Genomic DNA, 11,757 nt, shown 5'->3' on the forward strand with positions numbered 1-11,757 from the left:
AGTCTTGTGTAGGTTCATGCCATAGTCGTTTCTCGTGGGGCACTGAGTACGACTTTGTGTGGCATAACCAGGGTTTTCCTAGGATTAGGGAATTCCAATCGGGGCACCACGTAGGCACAGATCGTCTGTATGTGGCCGTTGACCTCCATTGATAGCCATACGAGGCCCCTAATCGTTGCTCCTTCCATTGCCCCTGATGCTCCTGTAATAGCTCGCGGTGCCCCTGCATAACTACTATTGTCCTCCATCTTGTTCGTCCGTCTCGTCGTCCGATCGATCGTCCGTCTCGTCGTTTAGCCTATCGCCTGTCTTGCTGTCTGTCCTGCTGACTGTCCTGCTGTCTGTCCTGCTGTCTGTCCTGCTGTCTGTCCTGCTGTCTGTCCTGCTGTCTGTCCTTCTGTCTGTCCTGTCTTTGTTAACTGGTAGCTCAATATGTTACAGGGTCAGCACTGTTGGCACAGGTGCTGGGCGTAATTGATGTAAATTGAGCTACAAAGAGTGTAAAGGGGAGACGTGTCTACATCGCTCCCTTTAGGAGTCGTGTCCGTGGCGCTCGCACGTGACTAGTCTGGCCATGCCAGATCTACACATCGGGGCGTAGCCCCTTACACTTTGGCCGGTGAGTGGAATTCGGCTCGCACGAGCTTGGCTGGCTCCGGTCGTTGTGCTGCCGGTGCGGACTTTTGGATGCGTGCTTTTGTTTCTCGCCATCATTCTAGGGTCTGTCGTGGGAACTCTAACTGTCGGCGTGTTCTTGAGCGTTGCCTTACTTTTTCAGAAACAATGAATTTTCGTCTGGCGGGGACAGCTTAGACCGGCTGGAATGCGGCTCCGTGGCTGTACTGTAACGAATAACCGCAAGAGAATCTAGCATGCGTCCCACGGTCCGTCTCGGCCCTCTTCCCCCTTCCACTTTAGCGTTGATGCGCTATTGGCTGCCGTTGGCTGCCGGCCCCATGTAACCTTGGCCCCCTGGCTCCCATCGACACACGCGGAAATGGCCTGTTTTGACTTTGGACTTTCTGCCGAGCTCTCCACTTTCCTTGCTAATTGGTTTGGAGCTGGAGGGTCTTCACAGCGCTGCATATGAGAGCGGATTTTGCCCGCGCTGCCGATGAAGTGTGGCGTGGCCAAACCGATGCAGAGTGCCCAATCCTAGCCACGGGTCTGCAGGTTGAGGTAGCACTAGGTGTGCAGGGCTGTCGGGGCCCATTATGGCTACGAGATACGAATAGGAAGCGGTTCCGCTGCTTGTCTCACATTTGACTCCAGTGATCAGCGGGCCAAGAAGTGACACCCTCTTCGGGCCTTGCTCCTTTGAGTGCGCGAAGGCCGGTCTGAGGTTACCGGGCCCATATTAAGTCGAGACATATGCCTAAGCAAACTCTTGCTACTGATTGCTGCATTTGCTGGGATTAAGAAGTATTTGTTAAGCCGACGGTACCTAGTGTTTAGTGAGATTCGCGAGAGATACCAAGTATAGCTGCTATATGGTATGTTCATTGGCTAACATCTCTGTAAGTGACCTTCGACCGGCCTTCGCGCACTCAAAGGGATAGGGCGGGCTGACAGGTAATTAGCGTCATGCGCCAACCTGACGTGACTCAATTCAGGGCTGCAGATATAATCGTAGGCTTTAACCGTGCCGTACCTTCCTCTCTCACCTTCTGCTCCACTTTCTCGTCCCCTGCAGAAACCTGTTTTTCCCTATAAGTGCAAAATATGGTCCAGGACGAGGAAGGCGGCGGCAATAAGAGTGCGTTTCCCGTTCCGCTTTGGTCCTTCATGGCTCGTGATTGGTGAGCCCTATCGTTGCATTGTTGGTCTGCTGTGCTGCTAATGGATCATCGCAGCCGTTGGTGGGCTCCACTTTAACATACTGGGATGCACTAGCGTATCACAGAGCATGAACCAGACGGGAGGAACGTCATCTGGGCGCTATGGAAGCTGAGTGCGATCGATAAGAGCTAGCGTAGGATTTTGAGAGTGACAGGTCAGTCTGCAGGTCCAGGCAGCATGCAAAACACATGTCTGTAGGTTAGTTGGTTCCCACCAACTGGAGCAACCCTACATACATTCGATGCGTAGCACGTGAATGCGGCTCGCTGTGCCTCCCTTCGCTCCACCTCTTATTGCGAAGCGGCAGTTGGGGCAGTATTACTCGTCTTCGCTTATCGATATGGAAGCCAAATAGCTCACGACTGTCGCCCGGTTCAGTTCAAAATACGACATGCTCACATGTAGACGCAGTCTTCGCCGAAACGGGAGCCATGCGCCTCGTATATGCGTATGACTCCGTTACTAGTTGCAAGGCCGCAACAAACCAAGAACCAACAACCGGCCTTTAAGACCAATCGGAGGTGTCCCGGCCCTGTAGGGCCTTCACTGCCTACCTAACCATTATCCTTCAGCACGAGCGTGCATTTCCATAACCTGCTGCCATAGGTGTTAATAATGCCCTGCCTACCAATCAAGCCTGAGCAGCTGCGTCTCGGGCTTGCTATGGTGTCGTGCAGCCGTGCAATTCAACTACCTACCGATTATTTCGAGCGCCGTTTTGATCAAGTGTCATGAAAGCATCAGGGGATAGGTTCTGCCGTAAGAGATGAATGTACGGCTCACTGTTGTTGGATACTTACCTGTGATTGTCGAGTGTTTAAAAATGGGCCACTAAGTTTTACCCTACTTAAGCAGCCTGGTGTGACGAGTGAGTCCGCGTGCATCTCGTGCAACCATTTCTAGGTTCTCGGAGATGAAGTGAGACTGTTGGTCGAGAAGCATTGAGGAGGGGGCAGAACGGTATCAAGAGAGAAACAGTGTTGGAGCTACTGATGTAGGTGTCGAGTACTTATAGGCGTCGGCTGGAGACGTTTTGATCTCTCTCTTCTACTGTTCACTTATAACGATGTCAGACACCTATCAGTATCAAGTACAGCAGAGTGCTGTGGCGGATAACTCGCAAGATTGCAGTTTGCTCCCGCAGCAGTATCCGGCCTTGCAACGCCCTCCCTACCCTTACCCCCGTCAGTATATAAACCACGTTCCACAACAGCACTCTGAACTCCCTGTTCAACAGCAGCACTCTGAGTCCCCTGCTCAACAGCATCCTTCATTTCTGCCGCCATGCATTATGCAAGCTTTCACCTCTAGCCTTCAGTACGTATTCTACCCTGCGTGAGTATGTCAATCGCTGATGGGCCTACGTAGAGGTCAAGCTGGGATCCCTGGGAGCCAGCTTCAGTGCACGGATTCTCTTGGCATCATGGCTGGGGATGAAACCAACTTCTCGAATATAACACGTACCCACTTCCATGGCGAACATAGCAACGATTGGAACATTTACCACACCGACAATATCGATAACGACGGAGCGCTAGGCTCAGCGATGTGTGATCAGCGGAAAATGATCGGCTAGGCCAACGAGGCTTATTTGAACAAAGGCACCACTCGCTCCTCTGCCTCATCAACAGTTTTTATCTGGTGAATACCTAATCGAGGCCAAGAGCCCCGATATTTTGGCTCGCCAAGGCCAAAAAGTCCACGTAAAGGACGTCGCCGTCGGAAGCGAGCCCTGACATCCTCCCGACAAGATCGTGGGCTTGACAGCGAAGAGGTCCTCAGGTATGCTTGGAACATTCCATGCAATAATCTGACCGGCAACGCAACGAACTGATCGGAAGTCGCTGACGTTTGACCAGTTCACCCCGCAAAGAAGTATCTAGTTTGCGAGACGACGCAGTCAACAAGTATTGCGCGTGGCAGTGTACAAAGGTCCGAAGCTCGATCCAGAAACAAAACTATGATCTGGCACGGGGGTTGACCATAGATCATGGACTTGATCTTGAGCTACTACAAATTAACCAGGACAGCGCAGTCCGGTTATATATGAGACACGGAGTGGTTGAGGGCGTGGCGTTTCGCTGGGTTCATGATATTGGGGCTTTTCTAGACCAGTCTTCTGAAGGAAACAATCTCCAGCGCGAGATCCTCAGTAAGAACACTCTGGGATCTGGACTTGACGATTAGGGGGCTGGCAAGCCTGTGATTTAAAAACGGAAGAAAATGTTTACAGGGCACTGGATAAAACGAGCACTGAGCCCCACTGTACAAGAATAAGGAAGATGCTCTCTGCAGATGCTTATTACTGAGCCTTGTAATGATGATCTGTGGCGACCCCACGCGTCACTCTGCCCCGCGTTTTCTTATTAACAGATCTGGGGACGCTGAGCCTGAGCACCGCTATACGGTGTGTTCGGGTTTGCGACTTCAATAGAAGAATGTAGACCAACCTCAAGGTATTTGTGGCTGTTATCAGTGTGATTTATCCGTACCTCCCGCCATATTGGCTCTATGCCTACAACTACCATAGACCGTCGAGGTACGTACATGCAGCACATCGTCCAACTCTCCCTGTAAAAATTCTGTCCCTGGAGCTGTTAGCGGCTTGCTAGCTGGGGTCAGATTTACAGCGCTTCAGCTGCGGGGTCCATCGTGGCCCTAACAGCACAGAGGAAAACCTTAGGAGAGTTCATATTCCTCTGCGAAGCCGGTCTCGACAACACGTCCACTCGGACCTCATGGCTCTCTTCGGAACCAAGGAGCTGTGGGTATTGGAAGGTCCGCCCTTCTAAACAACGGTGGCTGGTCGCGGAGGTTTTTCTCCTGAAGGCAAGCTGCGCGACAGCCTCTGATTCCTTCTGAGGGGTTTCCTACCGCCGCTCCTCGCTAAGTCCATCGCTTGGTTACCGGAGCATGGACTGCGGCAGCAGTCTTAGCAGCGAGCGAGATAATCCTGACCAGGAAAACCAAGGGTTGACCATTGTGGCAATTGCCACGCGCCTGGAAGTCGCGCTGACGGGAGACAGGCTTCGACAAGGAGCGCCAAAGAGCCTACGAAATGCTGGATGGACATTTGGGAGGACTGGCCGCGGGGGCTCTGGTCACTTGTATTGACGTTGTATTGACGTGCTCAGCGACAACCTACCGTCGGGCGTAGAGAGCCGCCTCCAGGGATCCACCTCGACAGCTTGCCTTTGCGAGGCCTTGCAGGGAGTACTGGGTGCCCTTTCGGTGGCAGGAATTTTAGATAGTCTAGCTCAGCACGTCCTGTGCCCCGTCTCGGGGACCTGAGCGGCCTGAAGGCCGCTGGACAAAAAATACACACATGTCAAGTTCTCAACGTGTTACCCAGCCTCAAAGCACTGGCTGGTGTTATACTCAGGAAGGGATGCCTGGCTTTGAAACAAATTTTGGGATCATCTCGTCACGGAACAGGCTGTTTGGATAGTTGCTTCTGTAGGGCTCGTGACATCGAAAGAGCTACCATCAGAGGACGACCACTTCGGAGTTCAAATCCTCTCAATTTCAGTCGAATTCTGCGAATAGTTGCTCGCTGCAGGAAGCTATTTTCGCGATGTCAATATGTGAGCGGACGTCAAGAACGAGAGTCTTAATATGCTTGTGTTGGGTCATACAATCTGGAGGCATTTCGTTCTTGGCATTACCGGACGATTCGAAGTGTGTCGGTGAAAGTGGAAGAAGTGGGGAAAATTCCCGCGACCAGCGGCGGGGTCGCTACTCTACCCATCGTCCAAAGGCCAGCCAGCCGCTGTCGAATCGAGTTGACAAAGTGCCGGATACCTAGAGAACCGAGCGCTGTGCGACAGGTAAATGCTCGTGCTTTCAAGTTCCAATACGAGAAAATGCACATGCGTTTTCGCCCCATATACAGTATCGGTCACCATCCGAGCCCTTCCGCACAGAAGCCAAGTCGGCGGATTATGGCCGAGACAGCAAACCAACAGAACTTATCGCAAGACCGCCGAGTATATCCCTTAGTTGGGAAGCAAACAGCAGTGGTGGAGTGCACCCCCTATGCAGCTCCCAGGGTGTGCCAGCCGCTACACCAACGGCCCCAGCAGACCTGTGGAGATTTCCCTTACCCAGGAGGCCACGGGGGACTAAAGACGTGATTGCGACTGTGTTCGACCGTCCGACCTCCGTGCTGCGATATGCCAGTCCGCATTATTTGTTTCGGGAGCTTCGGGTAGTTTGGTGCTGTCTGAATTCATCAAGTTAAAAGAGAGAATTACACTATGCGGTTCCGCTGGTTGGGCTAGGTCCTCACACCTCAAGAATCAAGGCTGACCAACTGCAGGGCATACCCACCTTGGTTCCCACCCCCCCACAAACCTATCGGATATTCGGACCAGATTGCCGCTGGCAGGTGCAGCACATTTGAACGCTGGAGCCTGAAAGATGTGGACAAGCGCGAAGTGTTTGCTTGTAACAGTACATCAATACCATGCTACTGTACCATGTGGCCATTCTCTCCAGAGACCAAACCGCAATAAATACCATGTTTCGTCGCGTGCTCAATTTCTACGTTCCATACTTGGTCCGCACCATCATAATAAGTCCGAACCTCAATTCATCACGTCTTGTTGATCATGGCTATGACGATTCCGTCCAGTTCTCGCATCTTTCAACAAATCGAAGATATACAAATTCGAATTTCACAGTGCGAGCAAGAATTAAAGTCCCACAAGTCACCACGATTCGAGTATGAGGAGAGACTGACCGATGTCAACACCCGCATTGATGAGGCTTGGGAACGTCTGTTTTCAGGTCAAAGCCCGATCGATCGTTCCGAGCTCCAGAGCAAGATTCTGAATTATGGCCGTGAGTTGGAGAGGATTGAAAGTGAACATAAAGAGGGCCTCGAGCTGCAGAGGCTTCTTACCAGCGTCGTATCGATGCTGTTTGGAAAGACTCTTGCAAAGGGCTTATCGCAGTATTGGAATCTATGCTGCTTCCAAATACACCGCAAGAAGCAGAAGACAGGGAGCTCCAGCAAACACTTCCGAATGGGTCAACTAGAGATCAGCCGAAAGGCTCTCAACCGGCAACACCCGTCGAATCAGTTGGGCGTCGTGGGCCTCCTGGGGGGCCTTGCACGGAGACCACTGACACCTGCGGCAAAAGCAACAGGGTAAGTTGCCCATGCCCGACCGAAAAGGACTATATTGACGAATCAAGCCTAAACGAAGGCTCGATAGGATGATTCAGCCGCAGTGGAAGAGGCGACGAATCACTGAGAGCCAAGAGCGGCATAGTGACGATTCACTGAACGAGAATGACGGGCAGTTGCAGGATGATATAGCCAGATCTCTCACCCTGGCGAAGTCTACCTTGCTTTCAAATCCGACGCCTGGTCGCCAGTACTTCTCTTGCCCACAGACAATTTGCACGATGTTGGCCTTCCAATTACAATCGAGGCATTGGGTCTGACGAAAAACGTCCCGCACTGTTATGAGTACGACCGGGAAGAGAAAAGCTTTCGATGGCGAAAGGAGTACGAGGGTGGCGGACGTCTTTTCGCAGAGCGGCAATACCCCATCATATTTTTTGATTGCTTGATTTTCCGGAGAGAAGCTCAGTCGGCTGGGTCGCTGCCAGAGACCTCCGAAGCTTCGACTTAATGGATGCCAATATTGACAAGCGCATCAAACACGTCGGGCGGGTTCGCCAGTTTGTCAATGAGCGGGAAAAGTCACGAGCAAAGGATAAGGATGATGCATCTGCCTCTCAACGAGCAAGGTCTGTTGATGGTGAGTCCCTGGTCTTGATGAGAAACCTCAATTCTAACACACTATTCCCAGGTGACGATACTAGGAGCTTAGGGGCTTTCCGTCTGACGCCCAAAACCAGCTGCGGAGATCAATCTCAGTCAGGTGAAATCGGATTATGCGCGGCCAAAAAGGACCCGAAGGTCTCAATCGACGGGGAATGCTCAACTGACGATTCGGAACCAAGACTTGGGTGCGATCCCAATCGAGAAACAGCGAGCTGCCCCCAATCTGAGCAGGATCGCGATGGCGACCGCCCAAGGAGGACTTCGGTCTTGCACCTCATTCGAAGGCTCCCATATCAACTATGGGTTCGACCTCAGGATCTGACGATGGTACTCCATGCAGCGAAGGGATTACGAGGTCACGCCTGCAGGATCATCTTGCTTCTGATACTACGATTATAGTGCGCGATGAGCGGCCACCAAACACTGCCCAAGACGGACCTGAGCAAATTTTGTTGGACCACGGTACGTCGGTGTCGCACTGGGAAAAAACAAGGAGACTCTGACTAGATACTAGACGAAGCTAGAACTGCGACGCCTCAACACCATTCGAAGGCGACGGCCGATGCGCAGAATTCGTCACGCTTCTACGAAATCCTGGATGTTGAGCCTAACAGCGAGCGAGAAGCTCAACCCAATGGGCCGGACGTGGGACGCCAACTTGAGGGTGTTGGCGCTAATGATTGTCTGCCTCATACAAACTCTCAGACTGCTACTGCACCTACATCCACGTCAGATTTGGATGATTGTGAATACGAGAAACAAGCTCTTCAACCCGAAGACATGGATAAACTTTGCAGTGACGGGTTGCGATTGGCTACTGCGACGCGGACGTCTCAAGGTTTCCTTCAACTAGCGACAAATCGGGAAGGACTGGCATTACGCGCACACCCCTTACAAACGTTGAGACCCACTATTTTCAGGTACCAGCAAGCTAAGTTTGTGACCCAGACACGGGACAATGGCGACGAACAGTCTGGAGACGTAAATCAGTGTTTGCGGCTGCGAGACAACGCGGCTCTGCGGCGCCATGAAGACTCGCTGGCATTCCTGGACGGACCTGACTCTAGTGAGTACACAGTCAGCCTCGTCAGATCTCAAATCATTGATATGGGGCGACTGACACGTACACCGCTATATATGTTATGGCAGTGACGCAGCAACCTAACTATTCGATGACGTCCAGATTTAATGGATGGCCCCAACTTCTCCACAGAATCTTCTTACGGAATTGACTCAAGTCTCAGGGTGGAAGATCCTGGCCCACATGTATTCATGGATCGTTACAAAATGTATTGTTGCCCCTTGAGTTGTGATAATAAGTGGCGATATTTGGCCTGGTTTACGAAGCATTTGCTGCGTCATCACTCCGAAATACAGTAGATGCTGTCTAGCTGTTTTTTTTTACTGCACATTGCTAAACTTCCATTGATTGAAATATGCCACATCAGCCATGCTAGCAGCGGTGCTGTTGTGATGTGCATCTCACTTTTGGCTGGGTGGTCCATGCGACAAAGTTCTCTGCGGACTACTATGCCCTGCTCTACCAGCTGCAGATTATCTTGGATGATAATAAGTCCGCCTTACGACGAAGAGATATAGCCGCCAAGTGTAAGTGAGAAGATAAGAGAAGAGAAAGAGGTGGAAGATGTGGGGTGCTTGGCGACTGATAGTAGACGTCAACCCCAAGAACCGGTATTAAGGCAAGTTCGCCCTGCCGCCTGGAAGTGGGAAGTTGTTGGAGTGATGCTGTACAATAAGTAAGTCCTGTCGATACTTCTCACCTTGGGAGCATTTCGGCGTTTTCGTATGGGATGGAGACGCCAACGATCTGACCTGCCCGCCAGGGCGGCCACGATTATCTCACGGAGGATGAGCCGAGCAAGCATGAAGATCGGGGACTGAAGAACTCTTGATTCTATATATAAGTGATAGTGAGAAGTTGGCTTCTTATACTTGTGACGTTGGGTTGAGTGCCGATATCGCCACTCAGGCAGCCTAGATGACGATGTCATCTAGAAGGTTCGAATCCATCACTAATATGGCAGTACGAACAGCCACGACCTAAAATATGGGCCAGCTGTGCGAATATGGAAATCAGATTGTTGGAGGCTGATACATCCTGTGTGACAATGTTCATTATCTGGTTAAACGGAGACAATGAGGAAGGCTACCCCATCGAAGTCTTCAATGAACGCGGCTGTAGGGTTCAGTCGACTTACGTTTCAGCAAGTAAGAAGCGCTATGCCGTTACGTGTGCTTCGTCTCCTACATAGAACAACGACCTTGGTGCCCGAGCCTGTCCGAATCTCACGTTAATGCTAAACAGTAGCGCAAATGCCGAGGCCTCCAGCCCCGACACCAGTTGGAGAAATCGTTCCGTGGTATCAGACAATAAATGGCGAGCGACCCGACGATGAGTCGATGACCCGGCATACTGTACCAGTACCACCCATAGGTTCTCGCACCTCGTGATGATCCTAGGGTGAGTCCCCATGTGTTCTCGCCGTGCGGTGATCAAGCCGACAGACGGGATGCGGCGGTGCGAGTGGATTTTGGATGCGACAAGACAGCAGCAGGATCGCAGCTTGTCTCGCAACACCTTCTCAAAAAGCCGCCCCACTGCAGCCGGTACGGGATCCTTACACCATCTTCTACAGATAATGATTGCCGGACCTACAGAGTTCTTGTCCCTCACGTATTGCAACGTCGGGGGCGGCGGGGTAAAACCGTCTTGGGTCCCTTACAATGCCGTTTTACAAGCCGTCAAACCACACCCAAACAGGCACTAAATGTCTTGAAGTTCCGGCAAGTCGCTGCGCAACAGCCGGAAGGCCTCCTCCCGACCATCTTTTTGGAGTAGTGGTGTCGTTACGGTACAGTGAGGCTCAGGTGCACAGCACCGAGTTTTAGTGCCCACTAAACTCGGAATTAAATCCTACGCTGTTGCTCTCACGAAGAAAGTTTGCAGAAAGGGCATTCTGTGTAGTTTCATTGTATTCCTTGTCTCTCTCCTTCTCCCTTTCTGGCTTAAACCCAAGCCCCTATTTATATCCCTCTTTCGTAGTAAAGGTAATGTGTTCAGGGAGGCTGGGGACCTGGGGGTCCCCAGCCTCTCGACTGGAGATGTTCCAGTCTTTAAGAGGAGCTTTCCAGCCTCCTCGTTCAGACCTGGTTATCAGCTCCCTTGCTGCCCTAGCTACCCATGGGTGACCTGGTTGACTCGACCATGGGCCGTTCTTCGCGACAGTTGCAGGGCCTTATGTAATTGTCAACTGCGTGAGTTTTGCAAGAAAATTGGCCAAACCGAAATGCCATTCTGTCGGGATGGATGCCACACTTGACGAGGGCATGAGCGTATCATTGGTAAGTCAACACACTGCAGCCAAGACCTGCTACAGGCGATGAACGCCACTCGTAGCGAAGCTCCAGAACACAATGCTCAGAATTTCTTTACGTATTACTTCGTGAATTCGGAAGGAGGTCAATTTGTGAGTACCTACCAGCCCACGGCATTCCATGTTGTGATGTCCAGCCAAGAGTGGTCTACGCGACGGCATCCATAAAAAAAATTAGCCAAAGTTAGCTGTTGATGTCGAGAAGAAGGTCCGAACGAGTTGACGTCTCTAGGTCTCTCTAGGTAATACAGCTTGAAACCAGGTAAGAAGGGAAGTCTGCAGACTGTTATTTATTCTTCCTAGACCACTGAGGGGTCCGGAGGATCTCCTATTCGAACGGGGACCCTTGAGGAGTCCGGCATAACTATCACTGGCTCGGGGACCTCGAGAGACTGAACTATCGATCCAAAAGCTAGCAGAGCTATTTGATCGGGGAGATGGAGCTGATGTTGCTGACGTAGATGACTTACGTGGCCTTCAGTAAGTGGCAAGAAGTGCCCTCTTCCTGATAGAATGTATACTATACCTGAAAACGGGATATCAACTTGGGAGAAGCTTGAGGATACAAAGGGGCTGTTTGGACGGGAAAAGGGCAACTGGGGCAGAGCAATCAACACATGCACATCACAGACTATCAGATCATCTGGGAATCTACCTACGAAATGTCCCTTTATTCACTTTTATGCCCACTTTGATCTCTCCTTCGCGATAGTTGATCTACACTTC

At 51.5% G+C, this 11,757-nt stretch overlaps 1 protein-coding gene across 1 annotated transcript; it reads left to right on the forward strand.

Annotated features, from left to right (window-relative positions):
• Positions 1-6,449: 6,449 nt before the first annotated feature.
• On the forward strand, positions 6,450-7,958 carry HRG_07416 (uncharacterized protein; the record flags this gene model as incomplete). The annotated part of the gene is made up of 4 exons (XM_044865887.1): positions 6,450-6,991; positions 7,050-7,145; positions 7,459-7,610; positions 7,711-7,958. The coding sequence occupies 4 exons, from the start codon at positions 6,450-6,452 to the stop codon at positions 7,956-7,958; spliced, it is 1,038 nt and encodes a 345-aa protein (XP_044718851.1).
• Positions 7,959-11,757: the final 3,799 nt, after the last annotated feature.

The sequence above is a fragment of the Hirsutella rhossiliensis genome (assembly GCF_020360975.1).
Source record: "Hirsutella rhossiliensis strain HR02 chromosome Unknown scaffold00008, whole genome shotgun sequence".
NCBI classification, from domain to species: Eukaryota; Fungi; Ascomycota; class Sordariomycetes; order Hypocreales; family Ophiocordycipitaceae; genus Hirsutella; species Hirsutella rhossiliensis.